This window comes from Indicator indicator, chromosome 5 (genome assembly GCF_027791375.1).
Source record: "Indicator indicator isolate 239-I01 chromosome 5, UM_Iind_1.1, whole genome shotgun sequence".
Taxonomy (NCBI): domain Eukaryota; kingdom Metazoa; phylum Chordata; class Aves; order Piciformes; family Indicatoridae; genus Indicator; species Indicator indicator.
In genome coordinates this window covers 24,671,828-24,695,126 of record NC_072014.1, presented here as the reverse complement: position 1 = coordinate 24,695,126, position 23,299 = coordinate 24,671,828, and the positions used below count along the sequence as shown (strand labels likewise).

The 23,299-nt window shown below is 36.4% G+C and overlaps 1 protein-coding gene across 1 annotated transcript; it reads left to right on the top strand.

Annotated features, from left to right (window-relative positions):
- Window positions 1-774: 774 nt before the first annotated feature.
- On the top strand, window positions 775-22,328 carry TANK (TRAF family member associated NFKB activator). The gene is made up of 8 exons (XM_054381348.1): window positions 775-873; window positions 3,527-3,635; window positions 4,467-4,579; window positions 11,938-12,117; window positions 13,315-13,391; window positions 15,582-15,700; window positions 17,275-17,855; window positions 22,161-22,328. Exons 1-8 carry the CDS (start codon window positions 775-777, stop codon window positions 22,326-22,328), a joined length of 1,446 nt encoding a protein of 481 aa, XP_054237323.1.
- Window positions 22,329-23,299: the final 971 nt, after the last annotated feature.

Genomic DNA, 23,299 nt, shown 5'->3' with positions numbered 1-23,299 from the left:
TGTATCAAAATTGTGAGCTTTAGTTTCGGGAATGTGGTGGGTTAAAAATTCCCCCCAACATAAAATTGCCAGACCAGCTCAGTTAGAAAGCAAATGAAGCTGTATTTACAAGCAAAACTACAATCTAAATATTAAATGCAATGAATATATAGAAAATATACAATATTTACAGGTATTTACAATTCATAAACAGGACAAGAACCCCCCTGGACAAACCAGGGGCTATCAATAGCTTCCCCACTCCCTGCTCCTTTTTCCTCCCCCCTGTACACACAAGATAAGAAAAAGAGCAGTGTTGTTTGTAAATACTCAGCCACAACAGAGCAATGCAGCCAAGGTCAGCAAAGCCAGCAGAAGCCAGAGCTAGTATCTGCTAGAGCAAAGGAAGTGAAAAGAAAGTTAGTTTACAGATCTAACTTTTATGCTTGTTATCTGTCCAATGCGATTATTTACAACTTATTATTTTCCTTTTTACATCCAGTGGTGATTTATTTACATTCTACTACTTTCTATTTAAGATCTGTGGATCTTTTTGTTTGAACCTATCCCTGTACCTAAAATCTAATGCTGGGTGAGCAGAGCTATAGTTCAAAATATTATTTGAGTTAATGTTCAAGCATACTATGCATATTACTTGAATTTTATATTAATGCAAATTACATATGATTTTAGTTGCATACTTTCGTTTTTTAGCATTGTTTCCTTTTCCTTCTCAGTACCTTTCAGGTCCATTAACTTGACCATCTTTTCAGTGATGAAACAACATTGGAAATTATGGACAAAAACATTGGAGAGCAACTTAACAAAGCTTATGAAGCCTATCGACAAGCATGCATGGATAGGGACTATGCTGTGAAAGAACTACATCAAAAAGTATGTGTTGGGTTCTGAACTGTATCTTTATCTTGTGGTATTTGCAGATTTCAGTTTCACTTTAGCTGTGTACGCTTTAGTGCACCTGTTAAAGTTGAACTTTGCCAATACGAAACCAGGTCAGAGTAACTTACTAGGTTGTGAATGTAGTGGGTGGGTTTGGGGTTTTTGACTTTTAATTTTTTTGTGATTTTTAAAAGTGATAAAAGCACCTTTGAATTTTCTGTCTGTGTAGATTACATTACTTCAGCCAAAACTCTTCTAGAACTTCTCATGTATCCCAGAGTATCATGTTTAGGCTTTGTCATACTAACTTTATTGTGCATATTCTGCCCAGCAGTGGAACCTCTGTTGTAGGAAGGCTTGAATGGTTGTGATGGTACAGGATTTTCTGAAGCTTCCCTAGACCTGGTAGGCTGGGACGCTGTTCAGGGGTAGGCTGGGACGCTGTTCAGGGGCAGAGGGCATACTTGGTATTGTTATAGAAGGAGCAGTAAAATTGGAAGCAGCGAAAGGTCTGCTAGAAAATATTCTGATACCTGAGCACAATCTTGCCATCCCCTTGCAGAGGAAATAAACTAGTCAAGGCAGTGTAGAACAGGTATCAAGTCAGTCACATGTGCAGTCATCCACTGTTCAGTCTGTCTCACTTCATAGTCTGTTGCAGCAGTGCTGGTGCAAATCTGTAGCGTTTTCTTTATTTAACAAGCAGAAGTAGCATGTCAATACATCTTGCGCTAAAATTGCAGCTAACTTAACAAAAAGCAACAGATCTTAGCATATTTGGGAATCTTTTAAACTCCCTTATGCTGAACAATATAATTACTTTAAGGAAAATCAGTCAAGTTAGTACTATGAAGAAAACCAGAGAAGTGTGTGAGATCAGCATGAGCTGAATTCTTTCAGTATTTCTCTCTGCATTTTCTCTGGTTCAGTAATTAAAAACTAAAGCCTTTCATAAGGGATTAATACCAGCTGAAGTCTTTGTCCTAATCAACCTTTCAATAGTTGGATTTCATAGCTGTTCTCAAAAGAGAACAAAAGTATTTTTTAAGAAGAGTTGATACTGTTATTAATGGGAATTTTTTTGTTGGTGTTGTTTTTCAGGGTTTTTTGTTTTTTTTTTTTTACACAAACTAGTGGGTTTTGAATGACCTTTGTACAGTGCTTTACTTTAGGAACTTCCTCTGTTCATTGTGTGGCCTTCACACATTGTTGGATTGTCCACCATTCTGTTGTTAACAGTTTACTACTTAAGTTACCGATAGGCCACTTGTTTTGCCAGTCTCTAGAGCTGGGAGCCATGTCAAGCACACAGAAGCCAGAGTCATCTTGGCCAGATGGTGTTTGATACAGATGGATGGTTGGTTGTCATGCAGATCTTCTAGTTGGTAACTTGTTGCTGCCATCTGACTCAAGGAATAATTTGTGCACACTGGCTGTCAAAAGCATCTTCTCTTCTGTCTGTTTTAGCTGTCATGTCTGTGCTCTGTACAGAAGTGTTGACAAGACATTGCTGTTGTACATTTTCAATTTGGTTCTCAGTGATTTTTCTGCTTCATGAGGTCTCTTATAGCTGCTGGAGTGCACTGCTCTTTGATCACTTTTTTTTTTTTTAATAAACTCTCATAGTACAACTACTTCCTGGCCTTCTAAAATATTTGATTGTAGATTTTTTTTTTCCTACTTGCTTTACAGACAAACACATTGGGCAGTAAGAAGGGGGTGTGGAGTTAAAATGTGAGTGAGATTTGAGAGTTTAAGTAGCTGTATGGGTGAAGTCTGAACAGGCATGAAAGCAATGCCTAGTCTTGTCTCAGGTCATAACCTGTCCAGTAATAGATAAATTCCTAAGTTCACAAAAATTAAGTGCGTTCCTGTAAGTTTCCTTGCTGGGACTCCACAGGTTTTCTCGTTTGTTTTTAGCACTACTGTAACTGCAATATTAGGCATGTGCTAATGAAATAATAGTCTTTTACTATTAGCACCTTCCTGCCACCTGACCATTTGTTCGAGTAACTGGCTATCTAATATTATATTTATACACCTTAGTGAAACATGAGCAAGTCTTATTAGGCTCTGCATGACCTATTTATAGCATGAGATGGAGAATGGGGCTGCTTGATTGCTTTCACCCTCTGTTTTCTAGGTTAAAAAATAAGTTTACTACATTCCAAAGGATCAGGCAAAACTCTTTTCATGGGCAGTTAGTTACTTACAAAATACCTGCTGTATGGAATAAGCAACATTGTTGTTTTCCATTTAAAATCTGTTTTTGAAAGCCTGTTTCTTACAAATAAATCTAATTTATTTCTTAGAAAGTGGAGGGGAAGAAAATTACATCTTTCTGTGGATTAACTGACCAGCATTCTGAATGTTAAACCTTCTGTGGCTGTTAGTGAAGAAACCTCACTTTAAGGTTTTTATTCAACTGCCACAGTTAATGAAAATCAGTATTTATTTCCTATAATACTTTTTCTAATCAGTGCAGCTTCAAAAATATGGACTTGCCAAAGGTATCTGTAGTTGGGTTTTCACACAGAGGTCCACCACTACAATTATCTTTAAAAATCAAAACTGCTTTTTCTATGCCAAATAGAAGACCCCTAGCCAAAACAGAATTAGATTAATGCTAATTAAATTATATTTGCAGACAGAAAACTACATGCAGCAAATACGTGAACAGCAGGAAAAGATAGAGCTTCAAAACAGCATTATTGCAAAACTGAAATCACAGTTAGCTGCTCTGAATGCTAATAGAGGTATGTACTTGTTTGCACGTTATTTTTTATGCTGTGTTGTATTGATGAATAGTTCTGACTTTGCTTCAGTTTTTACAATCTTCAGCTCTCAAAGCAGTATCATACTTTTTTGTGAGTGTGAGAGTTAACACAAATGTGCAGTTTCAAAATCTATTTGTAAAATGCTACACTTCAGAGGTCTCTATCCTTTACAAGAAATGGTGAGATTTTTCTTTAGAGGTACAACTTGCTTGCACTGATGCCAATGGAAGTTATGAAAATACAGGTTCAAATTACTCATTAGAATTAAAAACAAAATTCTTACATATTAATTTTGCAATTCTCTGCTAATAAGATTAGTTCATGTTGCTCTAGATGTGAATGCTATGATATGTATTTTATATTACATTAGTCTTGTCATGCTAATCTTATTGCATAACTAAAGCTTTATAGGCAGATAAATCTCTTGCAAATCAAATAGTCATTGATGGATAATTTTCTACTGTTTGACTGTATTACACAAATAAAAGAGAAGAGTCAAAGTAACCATGTGTTAATCTGCCATGCTCATTAAATATTTATTCACACTAGCCTAACACTCTTGGTTTTCATAAATACTAGCTGAGTGGTTGGCTTTTATTTTTAAGGGTACATGTACATCCTTTATTGCTGGTTTAGTCTTGCATTGTCTCTAAGCACAGAACTAGGCTTTCCTCACTTGTTTATAATATAAAGATTTGCTCAAAGTAAATGAAGATAATATAAACCTAGGTTCTTTTATTTTTACTTCTACTTAGAAACTGGCCGGTGAAAATGCAGTTACCATCAGCTGCTTTCATTTTTATTTTTAAGGTAATGCACATCCTTATGTTCTGATGCATGAAGACACTGAAACCTCCAACTTACCTTTCAGCCAGCTCTCTGAAAAACTGAATGTAGCAAAGCAAAGAGAAAAGCTTTTAAAGGTATGGTCACCTGCAGTTTGTTTAACGTAAGATCACATTTGTGCTGTGATGATTACACTATGAGAACCTAAAGAGAGATGCCTTTGAGCTGCACTTCGAATACAAGATCCTCATCTGAAGTGCGTGAGTATTGTGCCACCGCAGTCTGCTTGGGTGAACTTAGCATCTGTCTTTGGTCCTTCCAAGGATCATCCAGATCTCTAGAGCTCTCTTGATTGTTTCTTAACCTACCAAAACCAGTGGTCAAGAAAGCGATTTCTCTTCCTGGCACAAGAGCTTTTCCAGTTGCAGCCATTCCGTGTATTTTTGCAAGTAATGGAGAATCTGCCCTCCAAGTAATGGAGTGGAAAGTGAACCGTTCATTGCTTTGGAGATACTGATGATTTGCTTAGGTTTTTCATAAAGCCTGTTTTAATATGATGCCCCTCTTCACTGAAGTGATGCTGAGATTTCTCACTATAGCCTGTTGAGAGTTAACTGGAATAGTGCAGAATAGATTGGGAATACTTTGAATGGATTTTGAATATTGTGAAAAGACAGTGACAGAGGTGCACAAAGTTACATTGTTGTTAGCCCAAGTCACCCTATTTTTTCTGAGGACTGTCTTGTAACATAAAATCTATTTTTAAATATGAAATTTCATACCAGGGACCCTGTAAGGGTTGTAAAAATATCCTTGTTGTAAATCAGGCCTTAGATTTTAAAATAGTTGCTTTCAGGATTTGCTTCCTAGACCTTAACTATAAGCAAATTAATTATGTTAAATTCATATAAATGCATTTTTTTATTCAGAAATGTTAATTTTAAAATAACTTATTTGGAATACTGATGCTTACTTAATTATCTTGATGAAATCTCATTTGAGACTAAGCCTTTGCAAACATTTTATATGTACTGTTACCAAAGGTTTACATATGCTCCTTTTTCATTAATAAAAAAAAGTCTTTATATAATTTTTCTATACTAGAATCTGTAATCAGAAGATGTCACTTCTTTCCTAATATTTGAATTTATTTGGGATACAACACAGCTGAGGGGTTAATTCTTTAATTCTTTCATGGAACATCTCTGCATTTTTTTTTTTATTTTCTGTCTTGAGTTGGATAAAAACTGTATCTTACAATTGCACCCAAAGACTTGACCAAGTCACCTTGTTTCCAAGTGTTTACTCAAGGACAATAGTTTTAAGTAACTTAGATGTTTAAAGAGTGGGAGAAAGGAAGCTGTGTTTATCTGCTCTTCTTGTGGGGAAACAATGAGAAATTATGTGAGCTACACAGAAGATTACAGGCAATGTGTGAGAAGCTGGAATCGTCACTTTAAGGACTTGGTTTTGTTATTTGCCTTTATCGGCTTTTTTTTTTTTTTTTGTGCAGTCAGTTGTTGCAGTCACCTCTTAACAGTAGGTGGTTCATCTGAATTTTGCTTCATCTGTACCATGAACAAAAATATTTCAGATATAACTTCATGCAGAATCAACTCTACAATCTATCTGCCCTTAAACCCAGACACAGTGATGTACAAAGAGGGTAATAGTGAATCAGCAGAGATCTAAACCCATGCCAAATCATCTTGACCCAGCCTACTATGTGCCTGTCACTGAGAATGTAGTAGCTCTCTAAGCATTGAGAGTGTGGAGCTTAAGGAAAACTTGTGTGACTGGACCAAGGCTGGCTTCTGCAGAGGTACACAGATATCTTTGCTCTGTCCTTGTGGTATGAGTTTCCATTAACCTGGCAAGAGTAATAGAAAGATACCCATACAGCACAGCAGAGGTACACACACTTCTGTTAACTCTGACTCTCTTGGCCATGCCATTCATGGGCTGGAAGCAAGTGGAGATACACAGCAGTCTCTGTACACAAGTCTTCATTTTATTGAATAAGCTCAGGGGAGCAGACCCATATAACCAAATTTGCTGTTGAAGGTGATGGAAAATTACTTGCATTGTGATAATGCTTTATAGGCTTTTATGGCAGCTGACAATTTTTGAACTTTTGAAATGGAGAACTCTTGATGTATGGTACATAAAAGTTTACTGCAGGGAAAGAATGTATGGGACAAGTTGGGGAAAATTAACAGCAGCAAATCACTAGGACCACATCAAGTTACCTTGAGGGATCTAAGAGTTCCCACTTCTCTGTCTTTCTGCATGAATGAAGTAAAAGTTAAAATAAAATTGTGCCATGTTAAAAAAATAAATAAAATTTAACAGGAGCTGATTCCTCACAGGATAGATAGACAGTAGAACTTATATCTTCAGGGGAAAATTGGACAACTTCATGAAGGAGAAATCTGCTGAGAGTTAATAAATACATAGAGACTAAGAAGATCTGAGTATTTATTACAGGATAGATCATAAATGCATTCTGTTTTCTTGTCAAAAACGTGATGTCTAGGGAAGAGTACATCTATTAGACCAAAAGCCCATTAGCCTGTCACTGACCTGCTCTACTTTTCTAGTATCTAATTCAATACAGTATTGGATTTTTCAGTTTTTGAAATTTGGAAGCACAAATATTCTATTCAAAAGCCTGTGTTTTTCTAATTATATCCACGTTCTGCTCCAAATCAAATAAATTATGTCTTCAGCCATTGTTGTCTACTGCAATAACTGCTTTATTCTACTTCTCCAAAAATTTCAGGCTTGCAAAATGAACAGTCTTTAAGTTAAAATGTTGCTGTTTCTTCCTGTCCTTCCTCTTGAAACTTGTTCTTTCCCTTGACTGGAGGTGCCCAGGTTTATCCGTACATACTGAAGCTGTCTCTTGCTGAGTCAAATGGGATTTCTCAGTGGACTATATTCTGTCCTTCAGTAAAGTTAACAGTTATCTTGGATTGATTGGACTAGGTGCCTAGTTAGATCTTAAATTTCAGAGGTTTAAAATGATGGAGGGGGTATCTTTTTGTGTTTTCCAGCTATACTTGTGTATTTTACCTGCTTTTGTCAAATTCTGTTGCCACTGTGTCATAAAATGGTTTGGGGTTTAGTTCCCATTCATCTTCGCTGAAAGAGGTGAGTGGAGCAGGTTGACTAGGTGGTCAGTATGAAAATATACACAAGATGATCAGATTTTTCTTTTTACTCTCCTGAGGAGACCAAAGGGACCTAAAATTCTGCCTGGTTTTGAGTACAACCTGGCTAAACTTTTATTTTTACACTAGGAAAAAGGTGGATCCTGGTACTGTTTCAGAGCCCAAGCTGCCCAGCAAACCCAGAAAACCTTAGTAAGTGAGATCAGACAATAACAAGTAAAGCTGCTTCTGCATGCTATTTTTAGTACAGAGCAGGACATTGGAAGCCTTATAAACTCTATAAAACATGAAGCTAAAGTCAGTACCTGCAACAAGAAAACATGCTCATATTCTTACTTTCCTGGTTCAAGAACCTCAGTATTAAAACTGTGTGAATTTTGTCAGAACTTAATGTGCCATGAAAAAGAGAAGGAAAACTGTCAGAAATGAATGTGCATACAGTACACAGGACTGTTAATCCTGTAATAAATGTTTAGGGGGGTTGATTGGTTGGGGTTTTCTTTTTGTGCACAACACAAGTAGAGGAATGGCAGATGTATGGTAGTCATCTTTATGCTCAAAGTTATGGTGCTAAAATGAGTTAACGTAAGTAAGAGCAGCTACTGCAGCAATCTTGCTGAGTTGCACCTTCCAGTCAATACCAGCTTCTCTAGTGTCACTTTTTCCTGTCTGTGTTGCAAAGAAAGCTGTACTTCACTATTTTGTGCTGACAATCTTACACATTTAGCTGTTGTTCTGCTGTATGTGGCAGGGTTAGTTAGACCCTGCTACCTGATTAAAGAAATTCTGGTATTGACACCTTTTTTTTCTTACTGCTTTATCTATTTAATCTATTGATACCTGATAATAAAGAGCAGTTTGTGATTGAATTATTAAAGGTTACAGCTAATATTCCATGGGACCACATAGAGTAGTTAATCAGTTAAATAGTACTTTTCCTTGAAACCATCTGACTGTTTATTCTAGGAAGCCACTATGACAGGTTGTTATCAAACACTTCAGGGTAAAATAAAAGGACCTGCCTTTGCAGCAGTGCTGTCTGGGGAGTGACTGGCTGTGGAGCAGCTCTGCTGGAAGGCAGCTGGGGTCTTGTAAGACAGCAAGTTGAATATGAATCAGCAGTGTGTCCTTGGGGAAAGGAAGAGCAACATCTCCCTGGGCTGCATTAATAGGAGCACAGCTAGCACACCCAGGGAAGGAAGTTATCTCCCTCTGTTCAGCATTCATTTCACTGCACCTGCATTCAGTTTGGGGGTCTCCACAGGAAAGACTTTGATAAAGTGGACTGAGTTCAGCAAAGGCTGCACTGACATATTGGGAGCTTGAGTACATATTCATGAGAAAAAGATGCAGAAACTGGTCTTGTCCAGCTTAGAAAAGAGATGACTTCAGTGAAAGGTAATAACTTTCAAGTATCTGTGTTAAGGTTAAAAAAGGTGCATGGCAAGAGGAGGAGAAACAATAGGCGGTTAGAACTTGAAAGTTTCAGACTGGCTTGCCTGGAAAAGGTTACATGAAGATATTAATGCAGTCTCCATTCTTGGGGAATTCAAGACCAAACTGAGTAACTTCATCAGATATTGTAACTGACCCTGCTTTGATTAGAAGTTAGAGAACTTTTGAGGTCCCTTCCAACATGAATTATTCCCTGATCCTATGTAACCTCTCCAAAGAAAAGATAGTGATCTCTTCATAGTACAGATGTAGCCTCTTTGCTGGCTGCTAATAGCAGCATGCTTGAAAGATCCATTGTGTGGCCAACTACTTAACAGAGCAGGTATGGCTTGTGCCACATACTTACTTGTCAGGACATCATCATCTTTATAAACTTTAGGCAGTTTGTTAATGTAAACACATTCTTGCAAGCACCCAAACTCCGTCAGTATTAGAAGCTGTAAGATCACCAAGCTATGAAGATCTGTATTCTTGAAAGACTCAAAAAGGTGTCATTGTTTCTCCAGTGTTTTTCCTGATGTGATATCCTGATGGTGCACAAGAATGATTTACATCAGTATGTACTGATGTATCTTCATTGCAACATGTTGCATTGATCTTCTCACATTGGTTCACACATGGCTTTTCTTATTGTTTGCTTAAATCTTGTCCCCACTGCCCACAGGAGACTGTAGGAGAAATGGAAGAGAATTACTGACCATTGCTCCAGTTGTCTGAAAGTCCATTTTATTTGGCTTCGTGATCACCCCAAACAGATACGTTATGTGTGTGTGGACCAGGGCTGTATCACAGGATCAATGAAAAAGTTATTTTACTGTCCTTAAGATGGAGTTTTTCAAGGACAAGTGTTGTCTTTGGCACAAGCTTTTTCCTAGGTGCTTGGATTCCCAGCAAATCATTTGCAAAGGAAAATAAAGGAAAAGCTGCATCCCATTGGCTTTTTAAATGGGAAGTGGAATTTGACTGTATAATGGTCAGATATAAGAAAGTTTTTTACAATGAGGGTGGTGAAAGAGAACAGGTTGCCCAAATTGGTGGTAGAAGCCCCATCCCTGGAAATATTCAGTGTCAGTGGGATGAGGTTCTGATCAACCTGAACTAATTAAAGATGTCCCTGCTCACTGAAGGGGCAGATGAACTAGGTGACCTTTGAAGATCCATTCCAACCCAAACTATTCTGTGATTCTAATGCTTGTGAATGCCGTGGCCATATAACAGCCTAGTGGTAGCTTCAAGTCTATGAACCCACACCATAGACTATCACTGCCTTCCCGTTCCTGGAATAGCAAAAAGCAGTTCCCCATACTATAGCTACTCTGACTTTGTAGTCTTTTAAGATCATGGAAAAGATGGATAGTTAGAAAATTATATCCAGCATCTGACCTGCTAATTTTCACGGAATGTATCTTATTGGAAAAGACCTCAAAGGTCATTCAGTCCAACCTTCAACCCAGTAGTGAAGTGTCAATACTAGACCATATCCCTAAGTGCCAGGTCCACATGCCACTTGAACTCCTCCCGGGATGGTGAATTAACCAGTGCCCTGGGCAGACTATTTCAATGTTTGATAACCCTTTCAGTAAACAAATATTTCCTAATAACCAGCCTAAACCTCCCCTTGTGCAGTTTGTAACCATTTCCTCTAGTCTTGTCTTTTGACACGAAGGAGAAGATGCTGGCCCCCTCCTTGTTCCAACCTCCTTTCAGGTAGCTGTAGAGAGTGAGGAGGTCTCCCTCAGCCTCCTCTTCTGCAGACTGAACAACCCCAGCTCCCTCAGACGCAGATCATGTGTTCCAGGCCCTTCACAAGCCTCACTGCCCTTCTCTGGACATGCTGTAGCACCTTAATATCCTTCCTATAGCGAGGGGCCCAGAACTGAACACAATACTCAAGGCTAAGTACAGTGCTAAGTACAAGGGGATGATCACCTCTCTGTTCCTGCTGGGCACCGTGTTTCTTACACAAGTCAGGATGCCATCGGCTTTCTTGGCCACCTGGGCACACTCCTGACTCATATCCAGGTTGCAGCTTTCCAACCACACATCGCCAAGTCTCTGACTTACCATGGGGTTGTTGTGACACAAGTACAGGACCTGACACTTGGCCTTGTTGAACTTCATTCAACTGGCCTTGGCCTATCACCCTAACCTGTCCAGTTGCTGCTGTAAGTCTTCCCTGCCCTCTAGCAGATCGACACAGCCACCCAACCTGTTGTCATCTTCAAACTTACTTGTTAAGATTACTTTTATGTATCTCTGTTTCCTCTTAATATAAATTGAAATCTTTTCCTCACTTCACGGGAGATAATTGTCATTTGTCATTCATCAGATACTTCCTTTGAGCTTTCTGTGCCTCATAGTACTGTAATTCTTGTGTTCTTATGGACTCTTGAGAAAATTAAATCTAGCTGCTGTAGCATTAGTTATAGAAGATGATGTATAGGTTCTTTAACCAAAAATCTTCCATCTTCATGTTTGGGGTTTTGGTTTGGTTTGGTTTGGTTTGGTTTGGTTTGGTTTGGTTTGGTTTGGTTTGGTTTTTTCCAGAACAATATTATAAAACTTCCTCTTTTCTTCTTTTATTTTTTTCCCTCTTTTGCTGTTTGGTTGTGTTTTTTTCATCTGTTTCCCTGGATTTTTATCTACCATGATGCATAGTTTCCATACTAAAAGAGTAATCATCTATGATGAGTTACATCTATGTGTGGTGGTAGGTCTTTAAGATCAGTTTCAGATTAATAACGTAATAAATAAGACTGACCCTTTTTTATGTTGCAAAAGCTTAATTTCCCTTATTCTAGACTGCTGAGTGTTCCACAGGATTCAACTCTATTAATTGTACTAGTGTTTCTGAAATTCTTTTTTAGGAACAATTAGAAAGTGAGAGCATGAAGCTGAAGCAACTTGAGGACAAAAACAATCAAAAGGAAAGGAAGCTTATATCTATCATTTCCAACCAAGAAGATAAAATAAAAACTCTGAAAAGCAAATTGAAAGAATTAAATGAAGCACAAAGGGGTGTACCGATGCCAACATACAAAAGGGAGGTAAGATAAGAAACCAAGTAAAGATAAACTTTAAAAAAAACAAACTGTAAATTGTTGCTTCTTTCAAATGTGTTTATACTATTCTAAAAAAACTGATTTTAAATTTATATAATTTATAATTTAATTTCTCATTAAAGTGTATAAAGCACATAGGGAATGTTGAATTGTTAAATCCATAGTAGTCAGTTTGTATGCTATTTATGTCATTAAAATTTTTGTATTTGTGGAAGCATCTGGTTTAGAATTTTCAGTTGGAAATTTTCACCAAAAGAGAGTGGGGGTTTTTCACTTTTATGTTAACTTCTTTTTGTTACAGAATAACATTCAGAGTGCTAATCTATCCTTGCAGGGTGGCTAGACTGCTGTCCTGAATGTGAATCTAACCATGTAAATGTATTTTAGCAAGCTAATTTAAAGTGAATTTGGGTAAAGCACAAGAGCACATAACTTGTTAATATTGGACTTCACAAGTGTTCCTTAACTTACTGTTTGTAATCCATATTGCTAAGTATAATGTTGCTCAAACGTGTCTAAAGGAGCTGCAGCAGCACCTTTGTGCAAGGTAAGACAAACCTGTAGGCTATAGATCTGTGTTTATAAACAATGTATCAGTGAAACCAGCTGCTTTGGCAGGCATGTGAGCAAGTTCTGTGTCTGATTTGGAGCAGAGGAACTACCCAGGCTATCTGGTAACGTGAATCTACTGAACTGCAGGTTAATGACTGGTTATTGTATTTTTCCCTTGTGTAATACTATAGTGAGCCACAAGGTGGCAGTCAAAGTTAATAACTTATTTTAAAACCTGCTAGAACTCTTTGACATACCAGCTTGTGATGTGTTCATTGAAAATTTCAGAGAATAATTTGATTTTTAGGAGCTAAAATACCTAGATACCTCACTAACAAGCTTATGCATAATGTGTGATCTTACCTTATATATGACTGAAACACAATTACAGTCAAGCAGTGTTCTTAGAACTAAAGTATGGGCAGAGAAATGCCACAGTGAGTTGCTAAGTTAAACTAAAAATAGGAATTTCACACAAACAGTAAAAAAATTGCTTTTGTCATTTTGCAAATGTTTTGAGAGCTTCCAGAAGGACTAAGTGAAGATCCTATGACATTTTTGTTCATATCAGGATGAAGCGCAAAATTAATGTGCTAACCTTTGATCAATATTTTCATATTTTACTTCAAGGTGAAAAATAAGAAAGTCATTCCAGCTAAGCCTGAATTATCTCTAGGAATCACTGGCATTTCATCCCTATCTGAAAGGTAAATACTTTTGCAGCAGTTTTAAAATTTGCTTTTCATTGTGTTTTCTGCCATTAAATAAAACAATGTATTTCCCCCTTTTCTACCCAGTACCTTAAAAACTGGATGAGGGCAAGGGGGAGGGTGGAGCAGCAGAGGTCAGAGAGGTGGTGTGGGAAGGTAATAAAGCCAGTAGCTACATGGAATCATAGCTGGAACTTTGCACCTATGTAGGGATAAGTTGAGGGAAAATAGCCACTTGGTTCAGCAGGAGGTTAAACTCTGTGGGCAACAGCAGTGGCTATTAACACTGAGTTTTGGATAAGCATTAACCCCCTTGCATTAACTCTCTTCAGAACAGGAATGTACACCCATAATGGATTAACTGATGGCAGCACAGCAGAGGAGCCTGCTGCACTGCCAGGAGGAGGTCTGATAGTCAGCATAAGGAAATAGTTCTTGCCCTGATCCATCCTAAACGAGAGAGTTTGAAACCAAGTTTATCTGTAAACTAAAGCCAGACAGCCCTTGCTTATGACCAAGAGACCAAAAGCAGTAGATTTCCTTAGCAGTACTCCTTCTTCAGACTGTGTTTTTGGAAAAAGATTGACCAAAGTCTTAGGTTTGTATTTTTCACAGGACAAACGGTAACACCATTTTTAACAATTTTGCTGAGGTCAGGTAGAGGATTCTCTAAGGTGAGGCTAGGGGAGAGTGTTAGGCAAAAGTATCATCAGACCTTGCTCTTGCCTAGGCATCTGCTTTTGGAGACTTAGACATAGGCTTGGTTAACTATGTGGATCTTTAGTCTAACTCTACTGCTTTATATTGAGAAAGAAAGGAAGTAAGACTGCAATGTGATAAAGACTTTTTTGTCTTTACTGACTTATATCTAAAAAAATTAAAAACTTTTACCCATCTTCTGTCTTCTTGCTCTCAAATAGCTCCCTTACTTTACTGTTTTCTTGGAAAGAGGTATGTGACTGGTAAGATTACTGGTAATCTTACATTAGTAAGATTACAGTATCACAATGTCTAGCAAATTAATATCGATTCATCTAGTATGTATATTTTAAAGTGCTAGTTAGAAATTTGTGTTAAGAGCCTTTTTTAATTTCACATGTCCCAAAACACCTGAAAAGTGATCAGAATTCAAGTGTTACCATTAGCAACTTTAACTCCTTCTGTAGTTTTTCTTTTTTCCAAATGAGATACAAATTGACATTTTTGTCTTCAAAAAGAGAAGCTCAGCAGAAGTAGGAACACAGCTTGTGACACTCCTAATTGCTACATAAATAAGTAATAAGAAGGAAAACAATTCACTGGATTATGAAAAGAGGCCTTTTGAGCTCTTTTGATACAAACATGCAAAAGAGTACATTAAACCTAGTTTGTCATCAACTTCAGTTTTCATCTACGAATTTCATTTTATAAAATTCATGCTGTTATGCTTAGAAATGTAAATTACTCACCAAGTTTATAAAAACTTGACGATGGAATTTTAGGGATGCATTAATAACTGAATAACATAGTGCCTTTAGGCAAGTAAAACTCAGACCAGCATGAAACACTACTTTTATCATTCTTAGTGCAGATAACTGAATACTGGGTGCTCATGTGATAGTTTAGAAAACATGTAATAAAAAATATCCCTCAAAATAAAAGGAAAAATCATATGGTACTGTATAAAACAGAGAAGGAATGGGTTCACAAGCCCCTTTCCAAAATGTCAGGTAGACAAATAAGAAAGGATCAATAACAAATGCTTGTGTGTTCCTTCTCCTGGCAAGTCTGAAGCACACAGAAAACAATGGAAAATACCTAATGTTCACAGCAGTATCTTATTTTCTCTAGAACAAGATGGAAAGAGTACCCTTGTGACAGCTAAACTGTTCCACAAAAATACCTGAGAGAAATGAAAGAAATGCAAAGGCTGGATTTTGGTGGGGTGGATCCTTGCAGGGTCAGACCCTGAGCTTGCCTGTGTGTGTATGTGATAAGACTAAACAGCTATTTTACAACATTTTCTTTTCTCTTTTCTGCTTGCTTTTACTGAGAAGAACAGAAATACACATACATATGTTGAGGAACAAGGTATCCAAGAAAAGCAGCTTACACTATTGTTTTTCTCTGGTTTGCGGGTGTGACTAGATTAAAGGTCACAACAAGCTGAATTGGATGGCTCTTTAATTTACAATTTTGATCTTCCAGAGAGAATCTGGAGACTATTTTCCATGACATGGAAGAAGAGTGTCATCGAATATGTATGCTAGCCAGAGACCAAACAGACCAACTGAGTAAATTTAAGATAAAGCCAGAACCTGAAACTGGTAATATCATACTTAAGCTCTTATTGTGATTCAACTGTTTGAAAGCTTTGCTTTATATTTGAAAATACTGCAATTTACACATACATAGAAGTACTTCCACTGTTTACCATCTGCCTTTTTCAAGTCTGTTCACATGGTACTCGGTATTTCACCAAGAAAACTCATCTCTAGTTTTGGCATTCTAAGAAGAATGCTCCAAATCACATGCTATAAAAGACAGTCATCACATCAATGGCTCTTGTAATTGTTTTGTCCCTTGGAGTGAGAGGCAGGCACTTACTACATGTGATATTCCCTCATACTGTGTGAATGGCAGCACTTGCTTGCTTTTAATTTAGCTGTCAGTTCCAAAGATGTCTGTTATGAATGTCTCTAGCCTCATATCTGTTAGTGCAAAACTGCTGGACTGAGGAGAGTCACAGAACTTAGTTTCTAGACTTCCTTGTGCAGGCTTTTGAATACTGTTTTGTTGTATGGGACAAAAGCTTAATCCAGCACTTCTGAGAACTGGAGGAATCCTTAATGTCCAGTTCTGCTAATGCTTACATTTAATATAATGTAGGCTACTATTGGTATTCCCTACTAGCTTTTCTTAATAGTAGAATTAGACTTCTAAGCGATTTCAAGAAACACCTGCCAAACTTACATGGTTGGAACAAAAGATGCTGATTTCAGCACTTGGTTCTAATTTAAGTTGGACCATTCCTGAAATTTTGGTACATGAAGTGCTAATATATAGCTTGTGGCTTCAAATGGCTATGTCTGAACTGTATTGTTATATTCCTATTTTACATTACTAAATTTTATTATTTGGCGGTGGGAATTTTGGGGGATGAGTTCTTGGCAACTTATTTCAGAATAGATTTGTTTTCCTTAAATAAGTCCCCAACTCAACTGTGTGAAAAGCTGTGCATGATATAGATCTAATTTGCTCTGCTTGGTTTCTGTTATTTCTGTGGCCCACTATACTACAATATCTGAGTGATGTCAGAATGCTGCTGTACTGAAGTTATTCCCTCACTGGAATAGGACTAACCATGTATATTTTTCTTTATGAAGTGCCAAAAATGTAGGGAAAATTCTCAACATAAAAGGAAAATACGATTCCTCTTCTGAATAGTTATTCATTTTATATATTGACCTAATTTGGAAACTAATGGGTATTTGATACCTGAATACCTTCTGAAATCATGCTTATGGTGCCTAGCATGTTCTTGGCACCATATGAAATGGTTTTGGTTCCAGTTTCTATTTCTGTCAGAACACTTCAGTAAATATATGCAAGTATGTGTTAAGAGTATGGGACAACACAATTTTCAATAAAATTGAAATGTGTATAGCCATAAAGCAAAGAGAAGAATTACTAGAACAGAATTATTTCCTTTTATTTCTCTTCTGTCTGTTTTCATGTCAGAGCTCATGTTTCTGAAACTTCAAACTGAAAGATCAAAAATAAAGGTTAAAAAGCCAAGAAGGGAAATCAAAAGCCTCTCAGGAAAAGTACCACAATACCCCAACTTTAACAACTGTACTTCAGTGGACTATTTAATGTTTTCCTTATTTTTTCTTCACAGAAATACAGTTTTCCATGCCGATACAGTGCACTGATAAAACTGATGAACAAGCAGAAGAGCTTTTTAAGCCTCGGGTTATAAAGGATATAAATAGAGGTGCATCATGCATCACATCTATCACACCAAGAGGAGTGGGCCAAGATGAGGACAACAACTCTGTAGAATCACTTTCTAAATTTAATGTCAAGTTTCCACCTACAGTCAATGACTCTGCTTTCTTGCAGAGCACTCAGGAAAAACCAACAGTTCCTTGTACTGGTGTAGCTGAAGACGTGCTTGAAGATCATCATTTTAACCTGGAGCATAAAGACCATGCTATTAACCTCAGTAAATTGGAACCTAACTCATTTGCAGCTCATGGAGTTGACCTCATGACCTCAGCTTTACAATGCTTCACTGTTGACAAAATAAACCCCCCAAATCATGCAAAGATGCCCATAGAAAATATCCATGACAAAATATGTTTAAAAACAACAGACACTGGTTTCACGCTTGTACCTAAGCACCCAAGCCAGGGTGCACCTGAAGTAATTTTTTCTTCTTTAGAGGCTGCTGGGACGACCATCAGAGGTCCTCATCAGGTATCTTTCTATAAATACTGTGCATTTCAAAAAATGGTATCGATTCATGCAACTGTCTTGCAAAGGTGTTTGAGACAGAATTAATATATTGTATGAGGCATCTCATACCTCTTTTTTTTAAGACCTTATCTCTTTTCAATTCCACTTCCTGACACCTAAGTACATGTACAAGGCAATTCTAGTGAAAGGGAAGGAATTTAAGCAGATGTAAGCACTTGGATATGCTTGAGCAAATTTAATTTCATTTAGATATTAATTGCTTCTATATCTATTTCAAAGCTGTCATAAATCCTAAGTTGCCCGCTGGATTGCTTTCTTTCTACCCTTGATCTCAGTTGAATAGGGCATATAATTGTTTTAATTGTTTTTAATGTACAGCAAAGAATATGACAAATGAACTAATTAGAAAGCTGAACAATAACTTTGCTGTGAAAAAGATTACCTACTTTTTATCTCAATCTGAACTATAAACAGCACTCTATTCCTCCTCTTTAAGAAAACTTTACGTTTCTTCTTCTCGGTTTAAGGCATCAAGAAGGAAAGTATACTTTTTTCAAGTGAAAGGAAGTTGACTAAAATGCTTTCTTTTAGGTTTATGTAGGTACTTCCAGTTTGAATTTCAATTATAGCTACTTTAAGTCCATGAGAGCTTTTGAAAGCAAGGCCCAGTTGCTGTAATGCAAAAAAAAACATTTCTGCAGGTTCCGGCAATCAAGTCTCTGAATACTTCAGTTCTTTTGTGTAACATCCCGTCTCAAATTGCTGGCAAAATTATTAACAGACCCTTACAGACTGATATTTTTATGTTCCTGTGCCATGTTGTGAGAGGGTAGCTTTTCAAGAATAAACAGTGATATTTAGGAATTCTGTGAGAATGGAATTGGCATGTTTTTACAATTTACATTGATACAGTTTTGTGTTCTTTGCTAATGACAATATGGAGCAGAGGAGCATTACTTCTGAATTTGGCCACTGCATGACATGCAAAACTAGCCTTTGGAAAGTGTTTGTAGGACATGATAGCTTTGATATTTTCTTCTCCTAAAATGTACCCCATCTAGTTTAATTTTCCATGGCAAACCAGTTTTGGATTAAAAGTTGAAAGCGTGGAAAGTTCACTGTTCATCGTGTTTTAAACTATAAGCTTAATTTTTTTTTTTAATGTATTTTAAATATCTGTTTGTGATGTAGGATATCTCAATTCTATACCAACTTACTAATCATAGTTTTTATTGTGCTTTACTTTTCATTGGGTCTTCAGTTAAAGTTGTGACTGAGTTAAATTAAACCATTTATTTTATCACTGCTAGAATTCCTGTGGAGCTGTGAAGCATTCACTCCATTGCTTGCTACTATCCTCTTTTTCTGTATTCCCTCTCTAGCTTGTTCTTTTACTGGTTAGTCTGTGTATTCATTTTTCAATAGATGGCACCCTGCATTGTGCATTACAGCAAGTGAAAAGCTGGTATGTGATTATAAATTGATAGGGGACTATGCAGCTTGAAAAGTAGAGAAGAGTTGTGGCAGAATAGCAATAAGCTTTTGTTTGATCATTGGCATTTTTGCAAAGTGAAGAAACTAATTTGGAGCCATCATTTAAAATGTAAATATTCTACTTTGTGGGGAAAAAGAAGTAATAATGCTAACAGTTGTGGAAAAGAAAGCTAATGATGAATAGTTTCAATATTTTTCAAGGCATATGTATGGTAGCACTGTAGAACATACAGGACATCAATTAAAATGGTACTTCTTATCAGAAGCTTGTTTAAAACAAGTCAGTGTTATTTTAGAATGTATTAAATACATATCTGTTTATATCAATATATTTAGGCATCTATCAGCTTTATTCAGCTGTCTGTAAAAATGGGTTTTTCAGTACTTTTCCCACTGATTTGGACTCAGTTTTAAAGGTTTTTACTGACCGTTAATTGTGCTAAAGGTTTGTTTCACAGTTTATGTATATTAAAATACTGGGGTTTTAAAGTTACTTGCACACATACCCTTTACACTTATTAACCTTATTAAAATGTATGCATAAGTTGTTCTTAGTATTTTTACCACCTTTCTAAGAGGTAATTACACTGCTTATGGCTTCCATCATCCCTGCCACTGGTTGAACTCCAGTAGGGAGGAATTATCTACCTGATTTTTTTTTTTTTTTTGCTACTGTAGATAAAACTTTCAAGTATTTACTACATATGTTAACTTATAAAATGGAAAACCCCATAAATGCAATAGATTTGGCAACAGTAAGTTCTTGGAACTGCTCTCAGTTGCTGTAATAAATTTAGCTCTTTCCTTCTATGTGGATACTAAATGTGAAAACTCAGTACTGTTTTCTTAGCATGTAACTTTTTTAAAAAACATGTGACTGAAAAGAGCAGCAGATTAAAATAAACATGGATATTAGTGGACTTCAGATTTTACAGACTACGTTTAACTGAGACTTGCATATAGATGCATGTGTTTATCAGTATTCAGAGTTTGAGGAGGTTGCTCCCACCAAAAGTATTTCTAAGAATCTTCATGATTTTAAAAGCAAATTGATAGTCTATTGATCTTAATCTGAATATGAATGCTTTTGAAATTGAACTAGTGCTTTAATACACCTCTGTTCTGAAAAGCTTATTAAGCACATGCCTAACACTCAAAGAAAGAAGTGCCTGCCTCAGTGGGTTGCTGGAGGAGTACCTCCCTTTCTTGTGCTTCCAGGATTAGAAATTTTATTATGATGTTGTGGGGTTTTTACAATACTATTTCGTATTTTTTTAAATGGTGCTTTACATCATAAGGTAGTAGAAAGAAGCAATTCCAAACACATATCTGTAAGGATGTTTAAGTATGTCAGTGACTAGATAGATTTAATATGCAATTTACACCAACAACATACAATAAGTAGACTCTTTGAGCTGAAAAAATGTGTGATTGCACTTAATTACTAATTAGTCTATTTAATTATATGGATTGTTGACCATAATGAAAGATGGTAAACCTGCTATTGGTATGTGATAAGCTAAACAGTGTTTAAACAGGGAATGGACAGGAAATTGACTCCCAAGAAGTTTAACTGGTTTAAAAGGACAGTTTAACTATGAAAGCCAGGTTAGTTGTACAGGGAGTTACCATGGGAGGAATAAACAGTAGATTCTTTTTGGCATGATGATATTTAAATAAATTAAAGTTCTTGGGTAAGTACTGATAGCAAAAAATTTCAAACTTCTGAAGAAACTACTTTCTAAAGTATTCTTGCTTCCCTTTCCATGTGTGAGTGAAGCAAGAGGGAAGAAAACTGAGCCAAAAAAAATATAGGATGCTCTCCTCTTCTAGGTTCTATCCCCATATAAAGCTCATACTATCTTGCTGCCATTCTGGCTACTTTGTAGTCACAGCAGTGTGTATTTACTTTTCAGTTGACTCAAAACCTGATGATTCTGGCCATATAAAATAACTATGTGTTTCATCTTGCATCATTATTACTGAGATAAAGAAACTTCATTGTTAACTTTAGTTTGAAAACTGGAAGGAGACTATTTGATTCCTAGTTATTACAATGCTAAATAATTAGCGTACACTCTGGCTTAAAGTATCTCTCAGGCTGAAGTCCCTTGAACTCCAGTGTCAGGTAAACAGACTTGCTGGCATGAAGCTTGCTAGCTCAGAGGCCAAGAGCAGAAGAGCTGCTGAACCAAATCTAGCATAGTTTTCAGAACTGCCTGAATGCATGGATAGATACTCATTGAATTTGATGCTGTCATGGCAGAAGGAATCCCAAAATGGATTGTTTGAGAAACATTTACACTAGAAGGCAATCAGAGCAAGTAAGTAACTCAAGCCATATCACACTGCTCTAGTCATTTTGTAAGTAAACTGAAAACTAGTTATGTGTCAGTAGGAACAAATAAAATATGATTCATATTAACTCTGTACAAGAAACATTCTAAGGTAAAAATGTGTTTTCTCCTTTCTTTTAGATGGCTAGTTTGTACTGTGACTTCCACAGTAAAATACTGAAATGCAAAGTTAAAGAAAAGCTTTAGCATGTATCATACGAATATTACAAACTTCTACTCAGCAGTATTTATCATGAAATCATTTTAAGTGTTTGCAAGGATGGTATGATTATCAGAGGTTAAATAATCAAAGTTCTATCTTGCTTTTCTTTAAATGAGTGCTCTCAAGTTCTAGGCAGGTGTAAAGGACACGTAGTTTAAAGAGGCAAGTGCTTTTTTATATATAAACATAAACAACAGCATAATGTAAACTATATTGTAAACCATATCAATAACAATTTTCTGTCTCTTCTAGCTCATTTGGCAGCCTCAAGACAAAAATTTGCTGGCACAAGCTTACACAGACTCTGAACTGAATCAGTCCAAAATATGTGAATTCTGTCGAGAAGTTTTCCCACCATCCGTAACATCTAAGGAAGATTTTCTTCGGCATCTGAATTCCCACTTCAAAGTACAGTCTTAATGTATAAGAAATCAATGGATCCCTAGTTTTGCATACATTTGATTTCTTTACTCAATAGATATGCCAAGAATTCAGGAATTAAGACTTCTTGTAACAAAAACTCATGACTGAAAATGTCAGATAAGCACATTTTAAATTGTCCTTTGACAAGGTAAAATGAAACTGTAAGTCTTTCAGTACTGTAATTCATTGTAACTGCTTGTTACGCTTCAATATTAACTTTGAGAGTGATGTTAAACACCTTTCCTTCTTTTTATTTTCTTTTTTTAATAAATCATTGCCTGAATAGGACCAAAGTCATGAATACGAGTGTAGACCTGCAGGATTCATGCCTTAATCTAACTGGGGAAATTGGTGTAATGCTAGGATTTTTTTTTCTCAGTATCTAGTGATGTGATTGTATTCTCCTTGAAGTAAACAGGAAGAGAAGTAGACTCTCATTTTTCGTTTCTATTATAAAATTTCCAAGTTTAACTTAGAGTAGTGAAACTCTTAATTCAGATTTTTTTAGAATCATCACAAAACCATAACTGAATGATGGGTATGCCAAAATTAGGATAGATTTTGGTCATGAGCAATGTAGGTGAATGGTTGACTTTCTCAGATGAATTGTTTAATAGAGTAATCAAAAACAGCACATAAATGACCCTGTTGCCAAAATGTAACCTTAGCAATTTTATGGATAGCTGTTACATGTTCTTAAAAAATAATGGTTTTGTTCATGTGCATTAATTATAAATTAATGTACATTAATTATAAAATTAATAATTAGTAAAAATAATTCCAAGGCAAAGATTATACTATTATGAAGAATAGAAAAAGTTGAACGTTCCCTAAAACTGAGAATATCAAAGATTATTTACTTTTCTGGACTGCTCTGAAAGATTGCTCAAGGCTGTTCCAACTTAGAAAGGAATAGGGAAAACGAATTGCCCCAAATCGATTTCTAACCTGAAGATGCTTAGCAACTT